The 20948-nt window shown below is 42.2% G+C and overlaps 2 protein-coding genes across 4 annotated transcripts; both read left to right on the plus strand.

Moving 5' to 3' along the window:
• Window positions 1–7170: 7170 nt before the first annotated feature.
• On the plus strand, window positions 7171–8953 carry LOC148097804 (caspase-3-like). 2 transcript variants are annotated; one of them, XM_087831543.1, is made up of 5 exons: window positions 7172–7491; window positions 7617–7960; window positions 8041–8072; window positions 8198–8300; window positions 8391–8953. In XM_087831543.1, the coding sequence occupies exons 2-5, from the start codon at window positions 7624–7626 to the stop codon at window positions 8942–8944; spliced, it is 1026 nt and encodes a 341-aa protein (XP_087687669.1). In that variant the 5' UTR covers window positions 7172–7491; window positions 7617–7623; the 3' UTR covers window positions 8945–8953. The 2 variants fall into 2 exon arrangements, with proteins under 2 accessions (XP_087687670.1, XP_087687669.1); XM_087831544.1 differs by having other exon boundaries at window positions 7171–7960.
• Window positions 8954–15513: 6560 nt separating this feature from the next.
• LOC148097805 (caspase-8-like) lies at window positions 15514–20948 on the plus strand. Of its 2 annotated transcripts, none has more exons than XM_087831539.1 (6): window positions 15514–15649; window positions 15775–16109; window positions 16204–16235; window positions 19753–19855; window positions 19946–20495; window positions 20584–20948. In XM_087831539.1, the coding sequence occupies exons 2-6, from the start codon at window positions 15782–15784 to the stop codon at window positions 20717–20719; spliced, it is 1149 nt and encodes a 382-aa protein (XP_087687665.1). In that variant the 5' UTR covers window positions 15514–15649; window positions 15775–15781; the 3' UTR covers window positions 20720–20948. The 2 variants fall into 2 exon arrangements, with proteins under 2 accessions (XP_087687665.1, XP_087687664.1); XM_087831538.1 differs by having other exon boundaries at window positions 15515–15649; window positions 15775–16118.

Raw genomic sequence — 20948 nt, forward strand, 5'->3', positions numbered from 1 at the left:
TAATGTCTTAAACATGAACTGCAGCGGTACTCCCAAGCCAATGGCTTCAGCCACCTGATGCTAAACTAGAAAGCAAATCAGTACAACCACCGAATGCAGCTATACTGCTGAAACCTAACAGGGGAATAAATAACTCCCGAAAGAAATCTGTTGTGTGAAGCCACAGGCTTAATCTACAGGCTGCATGGACAATGGCAACAGAAAACCATGATCACCAATAAAACTTGATCTATATATAAATAATCCAATAAAACGAACAAACTTTTCTGTTCACAAATTGTTGCAGCTCCTCCAACCACGGCAGGCTAAACTGAGGACACTGACGATGAACAACGATCAACGCATGAAATGCACGTCTGAGCTGTTTGTTCCTTTTATTCCACATTGTACTGTTGAAGACCCACAAACCAGTAATATAAATGCACAGACTGCACAAACAAACATGACTGCAACTCACAAAATACTACACCAATTGTTATGCCAAACTGCAACATCAGACTACGGCATCAACTAGTGCATTAAACTATACATCAAGCTGTGGTCAAAGGAAAGTTTCCCCTCATGCTCACCCTACCTTTCTGCTCATCAAACAGCAGGTGCATCACAGTGCATTTATCATCTAATACAGGGGTGTCAAACTCCAGGCCTCAAGGGCCGGTGTCCTGCAGATTTTAGATATCACCCTGGGTCAACACAACTGAATCAAAAGATTAGTTCATTACCCGGCTTCTGGAGTGGTACAAGACATGTTGAGGAAGCAATTTAGCCATTTGAATCAGCTGTGTTGGATCAAGGACACATCTAAAACCTGTAGGACACCTGCCCTCAAGGCCTGGAGTTTGACACCCCTCATCTAATACACACCCATGAGTCACGCCCCACAACGTGCAGCAATACAGTGCATGCATTTTAACCAGCCCTCTTAATCCAAAAAAGGAAAAGCTCATATATGGCTCCTACACTCCCTTCTTTGAGAAATTTGAGGGTGATGGTCTCCCTGGACTGGTGATGGCACCAGATGATACAGAACTTTAAGCCTGACTCTGGTAGATGAAACAGGGCCGTAAATTTCTTGGGTTCGAGAAGCTCCCACTGCATGCAGGCCTTAACGGGGGGCAAAATGTGGTAGCCATGGGAATGTTGCCTGCAAAAAGGTCACCTATGTAAATTCTGCATGTGTCATGAACTAGTTAAGCCACCAAACTGACTTCAAGCAAACTCTCTTTAAGACTGTTTTTTATGCGGCCAAGATGGGCCCCCTAGGGACTAAAACCCTCCCTGGGGCCTACCCAGACTGAGCCTGGGGCCTTAGCCACCTCTGACCCCCTGACATTTTGAAGTTGGTTCATTCCGTTCAGCCGTCTCAGCCTCCTGTCTTTGGTGAGCTGACCCAGCCTCTCCTTAGCCTTCTACATCTCTACAACGGGAATAACGTGTTTACAGCCTTTGGTGTAGGCACCCTTCGTTGCAGCAGGCAGACATCACAGCACCCCATTCCCATGCCATATGCAGCCCCCCCCCCTTTCCCCCCCAAAAAAACAAGTCCTAAAGATAGTGTATAAAGTGGGTTTTTTAATCTTGTAATACAGACAATAATGCAGGCAAAATGAAAATAAAATCCTTTTCAGCAAATAGATAATTTAACACTTACACTTACAGAACCTAAAGTTTCAGGACAGAGGAAAATGACATCAACAAAAGGCAGTCGCTCTGAAAAACACAGCTGAATTTTAAGTATTCGAACACAAAACAAAAATCTACAATCAAATTATAAAGAAATCCAGAGTTTAGTTCCACTTTTCCAGTGGCAACAGTTCATTGGTCTTGAACGGACAAAATTATATAATTTGATTATAATTCACTTTGTTTTAAACCATTAGATAATTACTATGCCATGCCTCAAATATTTTGTTTTATCTTTTCATGTGACAACACTGAAGAAATGACACACCCTTGACACCATCTGAACCAAATATGTTTATCTTGGTCTCATCAGACCACAGGTAATCCTTAGTCTGCTCGTGTTCAGCAAACTGTTTGCCTGTTTTCTTGTGCATTATCTTTAGAAGAGGCGTCCTTCTGGGACGATATTTGATGCAGTGTGTGGTCTAAGCACTGACCCTCCACGCCTTCAGCCTCTGCAGCAATGCTGGCAGCACTCAGCGATTTTCAAAAGACAACCTCTGGATATGACGCTGAGCATGTGCGTTTAACTTCTTTGGTCGACCATGGCGAGGCTTGTTTTGAGTGGAACCTGTTCTGTTAAACTACTGTATTGTCTTGGCCACCGTGCTGCAGCTCAGTTTCATGGTATGGGCAATATTTTTATAGCCTAGGCCATCTTTATGTAGAGTAAAAATTCTTTTTTTCATATCCTCAGAGAATTCTTTGCCATGATGTGCCACATTAAACTTTCAGTGACCAGTATGAGAGAGTGTGAGAGCAGTAAGACCAAATTAAACACACCTGTTCCCTATTTGCATCTGAAACCTTGCAAAACTAACGAGTCACATGACACCAGGAAGGGAAATGGCTAATTGGGCACAATTTAGACATTTTCACATAGAGGTGTACTCACTTTTGTTGCCATTTGTTTAGGCAATAATGGCTGTTTGTTGAGTTATTTAGAGGGGACAGCAAATTTCCACTGTTATACAAGCTGTACACTGACTACTTTGTGTCACATCTTTAATGTTGTCACATGAAAAGATATAACAAAATATTGACAAAGATTTGAGGGGTGTATTCACTTTTTTTGAGATACTGTATATGTATTATGACAAAATAAAGAAGCACAAACGCTTCCATAAATAAAATTACAGACACACTGCAAACCAGACTGATAATGTCTATGATCGTGTGAATCTGGGACCCTTGCAGTGTTGTACTTGGTCTCACATATTTAAGGATGAGCCTCTTGGTGACAGTGTATCAGGGCCCTGGCATCTAAATACTCTCTTCTGTTGATCTCCCTGTTCACACGTGCCAGTCACGTTATCATCCATCTCCTGGCTGCAAGGGAAACATCACAAACATATGCAACATCATGAACTGTAGGAAACTCTTAGTACAAAGTTTTCCATCAACACCACATTTAAAAAAAACAAACATACAAATTTGCACAGAGATATAATGTTATCATCATTTTCCCTATAAGGGGGACTTTTTTTCTGGAGAGAAATAAGGTGTTTATTGATTTGCTGTGACATTATAATTTTGTCAGTAACAACATGACAGTTATGAATAAAGTATGCATCACAAACTACTCTTAAGATTCCCTGAATTATAGACCTTAGATAGATATTTGTAAACTCAGACATCATTTATTAAAACTATAAAGTTCACTTTGGTAAATGAACTACGGTGTAATTGAAAGGAACAACCAAGTAATTCATTGTACATCAGCATAAATGTTACTGACAACAGAATACATGAAGCAATGAGAGTCTACCTGAAGAAAGGCGGGCTCTGTGTCTGGCTGTCCATCACAGTCTTCACCGCCTGGAAACAGAAAGAACGTTGTGAACTTACACCTCTAATATGAGCATGGTAAAAATAAAAGTTGGACATTTCAGAAAAGAATTACAAACACATATACTAATGTCTCTTCTACTATACCCAAGGAAATCTTGATCTTCTCTTACTTATTTTTGGTTGCCATAAGAGAATCATAAGCTAATCTAGCTCACTTTGGGCCTTCTGGGCTCTTCCCTAAACTCCACCGAGCACCAGTTCTGTTTAGTGGTTTTGTTTTGTTGATTTATCTTAAATAATGATCTTTTATTCAAGTTACATGTCTTGTGTGGACTCCCTCCTTGTCATTTAACTTGAGCCAGTTCATGAACCTGGGAGCATATCCAGAATCTCCAAAACCATCGCTAGTGTTAGAGCTTCAATAATTGCTGATAGCTAACTTACCTTGTGGTTTGAGTGCCACTGCTTTGCTTGAGTGCATCGGCTACTTGAATTACTTTTGGTTAGTTTTGTTTTAGGGTTGGAGGAGAGGAGCATCGATAACCATTTTATATGCCCTGCAAACCTATACACTTTAGTATACATGTCTGATTGTGTTCGCACCCTCACTTTTGAGTTTACATGAGCCATGCATTCCTCAACCAGTTTAGACACAAACATTTGGTGACTCATGGGATCATCATTAAACTGACACACTGCAGACACACACAGTCGTTGTTATCTATGGACCCTTGTAAAGAGTACAAACCCTGAATTTTAAATTCAAATCTACTTGTGTATGGAAGCGGCCCTCGTACCTCGTGGTGTAGTGTTTCACAGTCTTTGCCAGTTTTGCGTCCAGCTTTAGCAGCACATCATACAGCCCATCAACATGTGTGTCTGATATCAACTCTTTCTTTTCCATTTCAGCAAACACATCCATCGCTGTCTGGAATCAACAGAGAAGATGTTTTCAGTTCACAGAGGCTCTGAAACTAGTAATCACTCAAGTGTAATAGAAAGTCATCTGTAATAGTGTGTGTGATAAAGACTGGACATTAGACTGGTGACTGCTCATTCTATGTTCATTAACCCTTTCATGGATAGTGGTCACTACAGTGGACAGCTATTCAAAGGTTGTTTTCTTGTATTTGTGTCAGTGTTGATGGTATACTTGAACATAAACCACAACATTGGACACTGATGTGTCACTCCATACCCTGCTACCCACTGGTCCACCTAAGTGGACATGTAAAAAAACTCTTTGAAGAACATAAAGTAAAGTACATGTTTTTTTCATGCCTAAAGATGAATAAAATACTTAAGAAAAAAATCCTGATTGAGATTGTCATAATTCATGCATGAAAGGGTTTAAGCTTCATGGAGAGGGTTTCATGCCATCATGATGTTGGTGTTTTAAAACCAGGCGTGATGAGTGAGGGGCGGATCTGACGCAGAAACCAGTGGGCTCTGACAGATCAAAACCCCATCAGTCAGAGTGCAGATTCGCCCTTAAGCGTCATAATTTAAAAAGGTGACCTCGTGTTGTCATTAGTACGACTCGAAAATAGTGATTGAGACCATAAACTCATCAGGAAAGTGTTTACTTCAGTCACAGATGACACAAGAGAGTTGGACCGTCATTACAACCCGACTTCTATTTGCTGGACTGATTTCACAGGCGTGAGAGCTAGCTTTACTTTTTAGATACGAGCAAAAACAAGATGTGAAGCTAGGATTTTGTCATTTGTGGATGTGTTGAGTTGAATTTTAAACACTTAAAGGTGTGTGGGTGTGTTCTCACTTTACAGTGATCAAGGTGTCGATTGCCCAGCTTGGACTTCAGTAGAAGCTTCATGCTTGCAAGACCATCTACAGTCATGTCATCATATATTTTGTACAGCATTATTCTAAGAGTCATAGCAAAAGAGTCAAAGAGGGAAAAAATGAGAATGAGAAACAAAGAAAAAAAAAACAGACATCAAATTTTGAATGAGTGTTTCAGTACTGCTGTATTAATAAACTGTACTATTAAAGTGAGACTGTCCTTACCTGAAGTTTGACAGGACACGTCTAGCATCTATTTCCTCTAGATTTCCACTGCCTGCCTCTAAGCGTATGATGAGGTCTTCTCGATGGATAGTGCGGAGCAGCTCCTTGAGGAATGTATTGTTCTCCAGTAGACCCTTTTCACTTAACCTTGAGAACAGCTCTTTGGCCTGCTGGATAGGATAAAGTATTTTATTATTCTTTTTAAAAAGGTTCCCACAAAGGCCAAAGAAACTAGAGTAAATAGCATAACACATGTGGTGCTGACTTTTGCTGTTTTGCTTCCACCACGATAAAATCACACTTCATGCACAGCTCTCTCTCTCTCTGTATAGAACAGTTTCCCATCTAAAAATCTGTTTTCTGCATTATTCGCTTGCTTGTTACGCACAAGTCCACCGTTGTTTACAGCGCTGTTTTTTTTTCCTTTTACTTACTTCCTAAAAGAAAACCTCATTTCTGCCGTTCAATAGGCTACTGAACAAATGTGTCATGGTTGTTAAAGAGTGGACTCAGGCGCGGAGCTCAGAAATAATGACAGTGCATTTATTTACAGTGATGCAAGGTGACAACAGTTCAAATGTGCAACGATGGTGATAGTGCGTCCCTCCGTCCGTGTAAGCCCGTGCGTGGTAGTGAGTGCCCGTCTCTCCTCCAAGTGCTTCCTTTGTGTCCGTAAATCCTCCGTCAATCCCTGGGTGAACACACACACGACAGCAAAATGAGTACGAGGATCAGACAGTACTTCAATAACGTTAGCGACTCGAAAACACTACCAGGCTTAGTGCAATACTCCAGCGCTGTCTGTCGCTCAGCCACACCATTAAGTAGCCCTGCTGAAGATGGTAGTTGATGGGCAGCAGCTGGTGGATTGACTGCAGGTGCGGCAGCTCCGGGCGACAGCACTTCCAGCACACTTGTGTATGTGTGTCTCTCCTATCGCCCTGTCTTCCCCTCAGGCTCCGCTGTGTGTTGGGAGGTAACCTAGCAACAGGCTACCTCCGGGGGTCGGAGGTAGCCTGTTGCTACCTCCGGGTCGGAGGTAGCCTGTTGCTAGGTTACCTCCTAACACACAGCGGAGCCTGAGGGCAAGACAGGGCGATAGGAGAGACACACACACACACACACACACAAATATACACACACACACTGGCAGGTCGACCGGTCAGGGCGCCGTCAGATCCTGACAAAATGTAAACTTTTTAAAATTATGCAAAATGCAAAACGCTTAGCCATGTCTCTAATAAAACCTCTGTAACTTCAGAGGTAATGTTTATATGTTGATTAATGGTTTTCTTTCGTTTTTGATGTACTGCAGAATATTTTTATATATTATATGCATTATACTCAATGCATCATGGGAATATGCCTTAGCAAAAATGAAAGATTTTTTTTCCTTACACAATTCCACTTGTTTTGTGACATAAAAGAACTAACCTCCATCCTCAGATATCAGTGTGTGGGAATGGGGCAATGGGAGTGGAACACCTTAGCCTGAGACAGCAGGTTGGCAGATATGTGGTTTATTTTACACATATACAAAGGGTCTGCCTTCACAAAATAAACTATTATGGTAAATACAATGCGCTCCATAAATTTCGGCGTGCACACACACACAAACACGCACGCACACACACACGGATAAATTTAGTGTGAAATTCACTGTGAGATCTTTACAAAATATGTTATGTTTGTGTAATAATACTGTGCGTTTTTGCACCAGGGTGGGGGATTTGTGGGGAATACTCTCTGCTGCGACAGGGGGTGCTGCAGCACAGCTTCTTCTCAGTGCGACACCAAAGGCTGTAAACCTGTTATTCCTGCTGTCCAGAAGTAGAGGGCGCTATTGTATAGCGTGTAGTCGTTATTGGAGGATCTGAGAGTCACTTCCGAGTTTGTTCTCAGAAGGCGGGATAGTTTCGTGCTGGATGTTATTTGAGAGAAGGAACGAGGTTTCGTTTTCAAGGACAGCAGAAGTTCCAACTGACCGTAAGAAAATTACGTTTTATGTAATATAATGTGCAGCTATTGTTACGATAGTAAGCTGTAGTAAACCACTTCCTTCTCATAGACAGCAGTGTTTAGGATCACCTCTGACTCTTTCCTTTGCGCAGATTCAGCATGTCGGCCCAAAATGCAATAAGGAGCAATAAAACAGCCATTCATGGGATTCTGTCCGGAGACCGCGAGCTAATTCTCAACAAAGTTTATGAGAATAAGCTGATCACTCAGCGGGAGTACAACAATCTTAAAAGCATCAACAACGCAAACGTGGAGACACACGTCAGTGAGCTCGTGGATAAGATCGTGAATAAAGGAGAAGATAAATGCAAAGACTTCCTGAACCTCCTGCAAACCGATGGCGCCATTAAAGAAACTTTCCCTCAGCTGACGAGTTTACAACTGAGTTGTACCCCCCTTTTATCCGAGCCTGTCCAAGTGTCTTCATGTCAGCACGGTAACACACACGTAACACTGTATAGAAACGCTGTGTCTCCTGTTGTGTTTGGTTGTTTAACTCAGTTTTATTGTCCTCAGATGTTCTGCCACAAGATGGGAATATGTCAAAGGTGAGGTGCTGATGCAGAAACAGCCTCCTGCACTTGTGACATCGCTTGAGACAGATATGTAGATGAAATTCTGTGGTTACGCAGCCTGTAGTAACACATGTAAAATCTTGGTGTCCACTCTTTAGGATGTTTATCAAATCATTAGCCGGCCCGTCGGCCTCTGCGTGATCATAAACAATAAGAACTTCTTGGATAGTTCACAGAGAAGAGGAACAGATAAAGACGCCCGTAAGTTTCAGGGGTGTTTTTTTGTTTGTTTGGTTTGTTTTTTGTTAGTTTTACTTTTTGCTTAAATATTTTTCTCTGAATTTTTTGCAGAAAGCTTGGCAGAGGTGTTCAAGTGGCTGGGCTTCAGAGTGCTGATGTGTAAAGACCTGACCAAGGATCAGATGGATCAGGCACTGACGTTTGTTGCTTCCCTGGCAGACATGTCTCAGCTGCAGAAGTTCAACTTTAAAGAGTGGGATGGCAGCAGCTTTGTTGATCCTCAGCAGGTTCTTGAGCACGGTGATGCTTTCATTTGCTCTATTCTGAGTCACGGAAAAAAGGGTAACGTTTTGGGAACTGACAGGAACCCCCTCCTCATTAAAGAAATTACCCGAAAGTTCAGGGGGTGTGACCAGTCTGTCCTCACTGGTAAGCCCAAAGTGTTCCTGATCCAGGCCTGCCAAGGAAGTAACATGCAGCGTGGAGTGCAGATGAACAATATGGAGATTGATGATGATACTTCACCATTGACCATCCCTGAGGAAGCTGATGTTCTGGTTGCCATGGCCACTGTTGAAGATCATGTTTCATTTAGACATAAAGTCAATGGAAGCTGGTTCATTCAGTCTCTTTGTGAGCAGCTGAAGGAGCGCTGTCCCAGGTAATTGTTTTAAAATCACCAAACACATGTGTACACTGTCTGCAATCACCAACATTGGCACAACAACTTTACAGCCATACATCTCCACCATAATGTCACACACACCTGATGGAACGGTCCTCGAACCACCACAGCCAATCAGGACGACATCCGTGGGTTGCAAGGTGGGGGTCTGCAGCACCGCATGATGTAATAGTTGGGGCATCATATTGGTGCTGAGGGTGCAGGCCATAAAGCCACTGTCAAGCATGGCTTTAACAGACACTTTGCCCCCCAGGGTCACATTTTCATAGAACAGCTCATCATGCTGTTTTAGTCTGTGTGTGTTCTGAAGAATGGGTCTCCGGCCTAGCTGGCGCTCCTCACAAACAGTGTGTAATACAGATTCTAAATCATCAAAATCATCATCTTTGGGGGCGATTTCAGGCCTAACACTTGCCCCCTCCACATGTAGGCCATCTAGTTTCCCAGCTGCTGGGTGGCTGATTCAGGCCCCCTCACTCTGACAGACACGGCCCTGGGGCATTGAGCCCGTGTGTGGTCGCCAGCATGGCAGATGAAACACAGCTGATGGGCTCTACAGTGGTGATACGTAGAGTGTTCAGTGTCACCACAAATCATGCAAGGCATAATTTTGTGTGCTTGGTTCCGGGGGACCCTTACATCATCCTTAGCAGGCAGTTTTGCTTGTCGAGGCTGCCCCTCCAGGACTTTCTCTAACAGGGCTATCACATGATCAAGACGATCAGTAGGTGGTTTTGCATGAAGGTCAGTAAGTGATGCTGGGGTAGAGGTTGGTGATGGTGCAATACACTTAATGTTGCCTGTCGCCTGCTGCACATTAGGACTCACCTCCTGTTGCTGAAAACTCAAGGCACTGTCTGCACTAAACTGAGGGGTGCACTTCCGGTCCTTGCCATGCTCCAGCAATTTCTCATGCACATCAGCAACCGTCCACTGCTGCAGGGGCTTGCACTTGAAAATAAGAGACAGTTCTGAGTCTGGGCAGTGACGGATAAACATAGCAGTCAGCTCTTTTGTCAGATATGCAAAGGACTTATTTTGTCTCTTCAGACAGTCTTCTGTCACCTCCATGGCTCTGTTCAACCTGAGCCAGTAATCAAACGGTGTTTCACCTGAGTTGGGTAGTGTTGCATAAAAGTCAGCTAAAGGCATGCTTGAACAGGCAGTGTCACTGAAGTGCTGCTTTAAGATCTCAAAAATGGGCTCTGGGCCCCTCTCAAGACACACAGATGGCTTACTACGTATGCCCACCTTGACTATTTCTCGTGCCCTCCCCAGCAGTTTACTTAGCACATCATCAGCTTGTTCAGCAACAGCTACCCCTCTTTTCTTAAAAAAAGTCATCATCATTTCCTCCCATTCCTGAACACTGCATGTATCACAGCCATCCCCTCGAAAACACACAGGTTCTTTAACATCAGACTTCACAATCACATTCAATAGTGAGGGTTCTGATAACACATTATTGGCAGACCCAACAACACTGTTTCCCACTCCAGAGCCCAACCGAGATTCAAGGCAAGAGGCAATGCTTTCCCCAATAGAAAACCCAATTTGCGTTGCAATCTCTGCATAAAGATTCTCTTTTGTGGGACTGGTTTCTGATCTAGTATTTTGTAGATCATCACAGTTCACATCAATAGGGTTTTCATTTAACTCAGCAAGGACAGGCTTAGGTGTGGATGAAACTGGGGCTGTCAGCAACCTTGATCTGCCTCTGCCAAATGAATGCAGAGGGGAAAAACCAACTGTCCCCCTTCCCCTGCCAAAACTGGGAAAATCTGCCATGGCTCAGCAATGTGTCTCTCCCTTTTTTTTTCTTTTTTTTTTATCTCCAAAAAAAAAACACAGAGCCCCACCCCGATGTCTCTAAAGAACGCAGAAAATGGCGGGACTAAGAAAAGCCAGTCTCCCGCGACTTTTCCACCTTCCAGGAAGTAGACGGCCCCGTTGCGGTCGCAGGATTGCAGGAGCTTGGGTCACGGCACCAGTGTAACCGGTTTCTGCTTCATCCCGCTGCAACAGCTCGGCCCAAACAGACTCCTCGACTCTGCGTTGTGTTGTTTTTTAAAAAGACAAGGAGTCTCTGATCGATCGTTGCCACTTTATTTCCTGAATGGAAACAACGGTTTCGTATCAGTGCAAATGGCTCGCCACACACCGCTCCGCACAGCACACTCTCGTATGGCTACGGCAGACTGGCCGCGATTACTGCAGCAATATTACAATTTTTAATATACAATAAAATAACAGCAACAACAAATGATGTACCTGAATGGAAACAACGGTTTCGTATCAGTGCAAATGGCTCGCCACACACCGCTCCGCACAGCACACTACGGCAGAACATCCCATTAGCATTCCACTTTAGCATACAGTTTTACACAGTAATAAACAAATGAAAAGTACATAAAACTGGTGTTGGACATGTGTCCACTAAGCACTTATTACACTCGGTGCACATCAACTAATCAAACATGTTTTATGTGTCTGTACTACTTAGCTATATCGTGTGCGGAACAATACAACTCACCTCTCGTATGGCTACGGCAGACTGGCAGCGATTACTGCAGCCAGCCTCACCTAACCCGCCACACCGAGAGGGGGGGCGCTGTTTCCCCATTACACTGACATTTGTGGCAAGTGGAATAATACCACATAAACACTGTTACACTTGGTTAAGTTTATTTTACGTTCCCGTGTTTCATCCATATCTTATTTAGTCGCCATTTCCTGTTTTATTTTTCTAGTCTGTCTCTTGTGCGTTTTTGCTTCCCCTGTTTAGTTATGTGATTATTTTCACCTGTTTCTTATTTTTCCCCAGATGTGACTCATTCTCTATTAATGCTCCGTCTGTCTGTATATAAAGTCTCGTTTGTCCTAGCTTTCTGTTGTGTTGTACTTTTTGTCTGCCCATGTGTTTCCTTCCATTTTGGCTCAATGGACTTTGTGTTTCTGCTGGCTAAATGAAGCTTTCGAAAGCATTTAAGCTTATACTGAAAAACGGTTCATTACTGAAAGCTTTTCGACACAGTCTTCTTTGGTGGCATCAAAACAATATGAAGAGCAACCTAAATCTAAAACTTGAAACAAACTTCTTCAATTGCCCACTCAAGAGAGCTGTTTTCATAGCTTCTGTTTAATGACAGCTCTGTCTGATATCGGGCTGCTGTTTGTTCTATTCAATTCAATTTTATTTATATAGCACCAAATCACAACATCAGTCGCCTCAAGGCGCTTTATATTGTAAGGTTGACCCTACAATGATTCAGAGAAAAACCCAACAATCATATGACTAGGGGTGGGTTTTGATAATCGATTTATCGATTAAAATCGATTCTGGCTTGGATAACGTGATATCAATTCATTAAAATCCTGAATCGATTTTTTAATATAAATTAATTTTGCCCGAAACGCCAGAATCTCAGGTTAATCCTCACAAAAGCTAAAACAGTAAATGAGAGCAGGTACACGGATTCTGCACAAAGACGTAAACACAAAGCGCGGACCGCCGACGGATCAGAATCAGTGAGATGTCACTTTTCTCACCCGACAGCACGGACACGGTCAGGGCTGAAAGCCGACAGCTTGCTGATTCTGATGTTTTGGCAGGTCCGCGCTTTATCTTTACGCCCTTTTTGCGCTGATTCTAAAGCTGTTAGTTTTATCTCTCTCCAAACAATATTGACCGAACAAGCAGCAAAAGAAGATCCAAACTAAGCTTCACATAAACATCGTCATGAATTCCCTCTGACTTTTGCTGTTTTGCTTCCACCACGATAAAATCACACTTCATGCACAGCTCTCTCTCTCTCTGTATAGAACAGTTTCCCATCTAAAAATCTGTTTTCTGCATTATTCGCTTGCTTGTTACGCACAAGTCCACCGTTGTTTACAGCGCTGTTTTTTTTTCCTTTTACTTACTTCCTAAAAGAAAACCTCATTTCTGCCGTTCAATAGGCTACTGAACAAATGTGTCATGGTTGTTAAAGAGTGGACTCAGGCGCGGAGCTCAGAAATAATGACAGTGCATTTATTTACAGTGATGCAAGGTGACAACAGTTCAAATGTGCAACGATGGTGATAGTGCGTCCCTCCGTCCGTGTAAGCCCGTGCGTGGTAGTGAGTGCCCGTCTCTCCTCCAAGTGCTTCCTTTGTGTCCGTAAATCCTCCGTCAATCCCTGGGTGAACACACACACGACAGCAAAATGAGTACGAGGATCAGACAGTACTTCAATAACGTTAGCGACTCGAAAACACTACCAGGCTTAGTGCAATACTCCAGCGCTGTCTGTCGCTCAGCCACACCATTAAGTAGCCCTGCTGAAGATGGTAGTTGATGGGCAGCAGCTGGTGGATTGACTGCAGGTGCGGCAGCTCCGGGCGACAGCACTTCCAGCACACTTGTGTATGTGTGTCTCTCCTATCGCCCTGTCTTCCCCTCAGGCTCCGCTGTGTGTTGGGAGGTAACCTAGCAACAGGCTACCTCCGGGGGTCGGAGGTAGCCTGTTGCTACCTCCGGGTCGGAGGTAACCTGTTGCTAGGTTACCTCCTAATAGTGATGGGTCGTTCGCGAACGAAATGGCTCTTAGAGCCGGGTCTTTGAAGTGAACGACGCGAGCCGGCTCCTTATTGGGAGACGTGAGGGTTTTTTTTCTTTCTCTCACCCTCTCTCTCGCCCTTTTTTCCGCTAAACTCCGCATGCGCGGCCTGTACTTTGCGCTGGGCAGAGGGGGGAGGGGCGTTAGTTACACTCGCAGTAGCACAGGAACAGAGCCAGAGAGAAAGAGAGCGAGGGACAACAACGTCACATTAGAAAGGTATAGTAATCATCTGCTATTTTCAGTTGCAGATGATAAAGGATTCAGAAATCATGCAGGCCCATATGACAGAGAATGTGCATCTTCTATTTGTTTTAATATTTAAATTTATATTTAATTGTGTTGTGGTTTGTAATGTTTTGTGTTGTTTCACGTTAAATTTGTTTAAAAGGAAAAAGCTGAAAATTTAAATAGTTAAAAGTTTAAAATGTAAATAGTTGTTTTTTGTATTATATGATTTATTTATTACATGTAGAGTGAATAAATAAAGTATATTTATGGTGGACCTTAGAGACAAAGCACATACAAACTCCAAAACACGTAAAAACTAAGAAGCACGTACAAACTCCAAAACACGTAAAAACTCAGAAACACGTACAAACTCCAAAACACGTAAAAACTCAGAAACACGTACAAACTCCAAAACACGTACAAAAGACAACAGAAGCTTTTGTTACCTAGTGGCTACACAAGCCAGGAAGTATCAACAACCGGATTTGGTGTGTGGTAGTAACAGGTAAATGAACTTTTTTTTTTTTTAATTATTTGAATAAATACGAGTGCTTGTCTATAAATACACAAACAATACACACATGCTTTCAATTGTGTAATTTAAGTGATCTGGGTAGCTCTGTTTTGGAAGTTCAGTAAACGCTAGAAATGTGTTTTGGAGTTTGTACGTGCTTTTTGGAGTTTGTATATGCTTTAGAGTTTGTACGTGCTTTGTCTCTAGGGGCCATATATAAACATATATAAATAAAACCACTTTTTTTACATTAGTAATTCCTTTTCTGCATAATTTTATATTATTGTTAATGATTAAATAATTAAAGCAACAAAACAACCTGAAGAGCCGGTTCGGAGCCGAAAGAGCCGGCTCTTTTTAGTGATCCGAGCCGAAAGAGCCGGATCTCTAAAAAGAGCCGGAAATCCCATCACTACCTCCTAACACACAGCGGAGCCTGAGGGCAAGACAGGGCGATAGGAGAGACACACACACACACACACACACAAATATACACACACACACTGGCAGGTCGACCGGTCAGGGCGCCGTCAGATCCTGACAAAATGTAAACTTTTTAAAATTATGCAAAATGCAAAACGCTTAGCCATGTCTCTAATAAAACCTCTGTAACTTCAGAGGTAATGTTTATATGTTGATTAATGGTTTTCTTTCGTTTTTGATGTACTGCAGAATATTTTTATATATTATATGCATTATACTCAATGCATCATGGGAATATGCCTTAGCAAAAATGAAAGATTTTTTTTCCTTACACAATTCCACTTGTTTTGTGACATAAAAGAACTAACCTCCATCCTCAGATATCAGTGTGTGGGAATGGGGCAATGGGAGTGGAACACCTTAGCCTGAGACAGGAGGTTGGCAGATATGTGGTTTATTTTACACATATACAAAGGGTCTGCCTTCACAAAATAAACTATTATGGTAAATACAATGCGCTCCATAAATTTCGGCGTGCACACACACGCACGCACGCACACACACACGGATAAATTCAGTGTGAAATTCACTGTGAGATCTTTACAAAATATGTTATGTTTGTGTAATAATACTGTGCGTTTTTGCAGCAGGGTGGGGGACTTGTGGGGAATACTCTCTGCTGCGACAGGGGGTGCTGCAGCACAGCTTCTTCTCAGTGCGACACCAAAGGCTGTAAACCTGTTATTCCTGCTGTCCAGAAGTAGAGGGCGCTATTGTATAGCGTGTAGTCGTTATTGGAGGATCTGAGAGTCACTTCCGAGTTTGTTCTCAGAAGGCGGGATAGTTTCGTGCTGGATGTTATTTGAGAGAAGGAACGAGGTTTCGTTTTCAAGGACAGCAGAAGTTCCAACTGACCGTAAGAGAATTACGTTTTATGTAATATGATGTGCAGCTATTATTACGGTAGTAAGCTGTAGTAAACCACTTCCTTCTCATAGACAGCAGTGTTTAGGATCACCTCTGACTCTTTCCTTTGCGCAGATTAAGCATGTCGGCCCAAAATGCAATAAGGAGCAATAAAACAGCCATTCATGAGATTCTGTCCGGAGACCGCGAGCTAATTCTCAACAAAGTTTATGAGAATAAGCTGATCACTCGGCGGGAGTACAACAATCTTAAAAGCATCAACAACGCAAACGTGGAGACACACGTCAGTGAGCTCGTGGATAAGATCACGAATAAAGGAGAAGAAACATGCAAAGACTTCCTGAACCTCCTGCAAACCGATGGCGCCATTAAAGAAACTTTCCCTCAGCTGACGAGTTTACAGCTGAGTTGTACCCCCCTTTTATCCAAGCCTGTCCAAGCGTCTTCATGTCAGCACGGTAACACACACGTAACACTGTATAGAAACGCTGTGTCTCCTGTTGTGTTTGGTTGTTTAACTCAGTTTTATTGTTCTTCCCTCAGATGTTCTGCCACAAGATGGGAATATGTCAAAGGTGAGATGCTGATGCAGAAACAGCCTCCTACACTTGTGACATCGCTTGAGACAGATATGTAGATGAAATTCTGTGGTTATGCAGCCTGTAGTAACACCTAGAGCTGGGTGATATATCGAGTTTTTAAAAAATATCGATATATTTTTATACGAGATATAAGATGTGACAATATCCTTTATATCGATATAGTCTATGTTACGTTATAACTATACTTGTGGAGCCGCAAGTTTGCCTCTCTTTCGTCCACTTTTGTCTTTACGCAACATTACTCGGCCTCGCCCCTCCTTCACTGAACACAACTCCCCCTCCTCCCCCATCGCTTCACCTGCAGGAAGCGACAAGATGGACACGGCAAACCTCCGTTAACGAGTTACTGCGCATCGCCCCGTGCGTGGGGCTGGACGCCGTCAACGCAGTGTTGCCAACTTAGCGACTTTGTCGCTATATTTAGCGGGTTTTCAGACCCCCTTAGCGACTTTTTTTCTAAAAAGCGACTAGCGACAAATCTGGCGACTTTTTCTGGTGTTATTGGAGACTTATTTATGACGACTTTTTGACGTGAAAGGGCGCGTTGCTCTTACTCTCAACAAGCAGCGGTGCTGCCGTGGGCACCTCACCCGTGCTAAAGCGCTCACGGGCGGAGGATAGTCCTCCCCCAGCTGCAGGAGATGTTCACACCTACGCGTCCAAACTGCAAATGAACCGTGCATGAGCGAAGCCGCTGCTCCCGCACTGACTGCAGTTCTTCTTTTACCGTTATGCTGTTTTGTGGATCACAAGGTTTAAAACTACTTATAAACACACACACAAAGTAACTCCACCAGAGTGCCTATTTCGTGTCACTTTTGCCAGTCGAAGCCCGGTTAAAGGAGCAGGGTTGGAATTGTGACATTAAAAAAAAATAATTGCTAAAAGAAATTTAATTTGTAGTTCTAAATAAATTCTAAATGTATTTAGGACGTTTTTTGCTCACTTTATTAGTGATGGGATTTCCGGCTCTTTTTAGAGATCCGGCTCTTTCGGCTCGGATCACTAAAAAGAGCCGGCTCTTTCGGCTCCGAACCGGCTCTTCAGGTTGTTTTGTTGCTTTAATTATTTAATCATTAACAATAATATAAAATTATGCAGAAAAGGAATTACTAATGTAAAAAAAGTGGTTTTATTTATATATGTTTATATATGGCCCCTAGAGACAAAGCACGTACAAACTCTAAAGCATATACAAACTCCAAAAAGCACGTACAAACTCCAAAACACATTTCTAGCGTTTACTGAACTTCCAAAACAGAGCTACCCAGATCACTTAAATTACACAATTGAAAGCATGTGTGTATTGTTTGTGTATTTATAGACAAGCACTCGTATTTATTCAAATAATTAAAAAAAAAAAAAAGTTCATTTACCTGTTACTACCACACACCAAATCCGGTTGTTGATACTTCCTGGCTTGTGTAGCCACTAGGTAACAAAAGCTTCTGTTGTCTTTTGTACGTGTTTTGGAGTTTGTACGTGTTTCTGAGTTTTTACGTGTTTTGGAGTTTGTACGTGTTTCTGAGTTTTTACGTGTTTTGGAGTTTGTACGTGCTTCTTAGTTTTTACGTGTTTTGGAGTTTGTATGTGCTTTGTCTCTAAGGTCCACCATAAATATACTTTATTTATTCACTCTACATGTAATAAATAAATCATATAATACAAAAAACAACTATTTACATTTTAAACTTTTAACTATTTAAATTTTCAGCTTTTTCCTTTTAAACAAATTTAACGTGAAACAACACAAAACATTACAAACCACAACACAATTAAATATAAATTTAAATATTAAAACAAATAGAAGATGCACATTCTCTGTCATATGGGCCTGCATGATTTCTGAATCCTTTATCATCTGCAACTGAAAATAGCAGATGATTACTATACCTTTCTAATGTGACGTTGTTGTCCCTCGCTCTCTTTCTCTCTGGCTCTGTTCCTGTGCTACTGCGAGTGTAACTAACGCCCCTCCCCCCTCTGCCCAGCGCAAAGTACAGGCCGCGCATGCGGAGTTTAGCGGAAAAAAGGGCGAGAGAGAGGGTGAGAGAAAGAAAAAAAAACCTCACGTCTCCCAATAAGGAGCCGGCTCGCGTCGTTCACTTCAAAGAGTCGGCTCTAAGAGCCATTTCGTTCGCGAACGACCCATCACTACACTTTATGTCTCTTCCACAATGTTATTTCTCTTTCCAACAGCGTAGGTTACAATTACATTAACATGACCAATTATGCAAATTAGGTGATGACGTCATTTAGCGACTTCTAGCGACTTTTGGGACAGCTAATAGCGATTTTCCTTACTGAGGAGTTGGCAACACTGCGTCAACGTGTTAGCTAGCTAACCACGCTAACACCATGCAGCCCAGAGGCGCTGCACGGCCTAAAATCCTTTCATTTTCTCAAAAGTTGACAGCGCGCCTTATGTATGAATTCTGGTTGTGCTTGATGGCCGCGAACCGATTTTATGTGGAACACGGCGCTCAGCAATCTGTCAAAAATGTTTTGGTACGACTTTGGTAAGCTACGGAGCAGCACCGCTTGATGGATTGTCAGAGCATTACGGCTACCGAGGAGCCTCGCGGAGTGATACGTACTGTGCTTCAACGTAATATTACCCTACTGTGTATAAGGACCATAAATGGCACCTGTTAAGAGACGTGGTTACGACGAGGATTTCAAACAATGCTGTCAGTCACACAGTAGAAGTTGGGAACAGAGCAGCTGTGAAATCTGTCTTTGTTACTATGCTCTGCGTCTTTTAGTTTACATTTTGACTGCACAATTGTGAGCTTTTTGTTATGCACAAAAACAACATTGTTTTCTTTTATTTATGGAGCATTATTATTTAATAAATGCTCATAATTTATTTTTGAGTAAATTTTATGTACATCTATGCTCTATGTAAATAAATATAGACTCAAGGACAGCTTTTACAACAGGGCAATAGCCCTGATCAATGCAAATAGCTGACCTGATTGGCTACCTCCCTGGACTTTTTTAGGGGGGAGGTAACAATGTTTAAAACAACAATAACAATAATAATATTTATATTTATAACAAGGTGCAATAATAATTAATGTGCAATAATAACAGTGTGCAATAAAAATACACTTATTCTTCTTTTTTTATTACTAAGTCATTATACTGTGTTGTGTTGTTTGTGTTGCGTTGTGATGTGTCATATTGTGTCGTGTTGTGTTATATGTAGTGCCGACGTAGGACAGTTTTCCAATTTCATTGTACTATTGTACTATGTATGACTGTACAATGACAATAAAGAGTTATCTTATCTTAAAAGTGCCTGTGTGACATCTGGGACACAGCTTTGACTAAGAACTCTCTTTTTGTTCTTACTTTATGGCTTAAAAAAAAATATCGAGATATATATCTTATATCGCCGTCCAGGTAAAAAATATCGAGATATGAATTTTGGGTCATATCGCCCAGCCCTAGTAACACATGTAAAATCTTGGTGTCCACTCTTTAGGATGTTTATCAAATCATTAGCCGGCCCGTCGGCCTCTGCGTGATCATAAACAATGAGAACTTCTTGGATGGTTCACAGAGAAGAGGGACAAATAAAGATGCCCGTAAGTTTCAGGGGTGTTTTTTTGTTTGTTTGGTTTGTTTTTTGTTAGTTTTACTTTTTGCTTAAATATTTTTCTCTGAATTTTTTGCAGAAAGCTTGGCAGAGGTGTTCAAGTGGCTGGGCTTCAGAGTGCTGATGTGTAAAGACCTGACCAAGGATCAGATGGATCAGGCACTGACGTGTGTCGCTTTCCTAGCAGACATGTCTCAGCTGCAGAAGTTCAACTTTAAAGAGTGGGATGGCAGCAGCTTTGTTGATCCTCAGCCGGTCCTTGAGCACGGTGATGCTTTCATCTGCTCTATTCTGAGTCACGGAAAAAAGGGTGTTGTTTTGGGAACTGACAGGGACCCCCTCCTCATTAAAGAAATTACCCGAAAGTTCAGGGGGTGTGACCAGTCCGTCCTCACTGGTAAACCCAAAGTGTTCCTGATCCAGGCCTGCCAAGGAAGTAACAAACAGCGTGGAGTGCAGATGAACAATATGGAGATTGATGATGATACTTCACCATTGACCATCCCTGAGGAAGCTGATGTTCTGGTTGCCATGGCCACTGTTGAAGATCATGTTTCATTTAGACATATAGTCAATGGAAGCTGGTTCATTCAGTCTCTTTGTGAGCAGCTGAAGGAGCGCTGTCCCAGGTAATTGTTTTAAAATCACCAAACACATGTGTACACTGACCCTGACAGTGATATCAACATGTTTTTGTATCTCTATAAATGCTCTTAGGGGCGAGGACATCGTCTCCATCCTCCACTACGTGAACGATGATGTAGCACATAGCGAGACCTCGTTGGACAAGCAGATGCCTGAAGTGAGATTCACCCTGAGAAAGAAACTTGTGCTGCCACCTCAGTGCACCTGAAGTCATCATGGAAATACAGCACATCTTACTGTGCAACTAGGGATGCATGATTAACTCAGGATTACTTATTATGTTTCTTAAAATGTTTCCTTTATATTTTCCATCTTTCTCTCATCATTTTAAATCTTTTATTTTTCTAAATCTGAATCTCGCATTGAGGTGTTGCATTTTATTCATGTAGCAGTTTAATATCAAAGAATAAATCTCAGACTGGGAACACAACTGGTGT

The sequence above is a fragment of the Neolamprologus brichardi genome, chromosome 18 (genome assembly GCF_056152115.1).
Source record: "Neolamprologus brichardi isolate AB-2024 chromosome 18, ASM5615211v1, whole genome shotgun sequence".
NCBI classification, from domain to species: Eukaryota; Metazoa; Chordata; class Actinopteri; order Cichliformes; family Cichlidae; genus Neolamprologus; species Neolamprologus brichardi.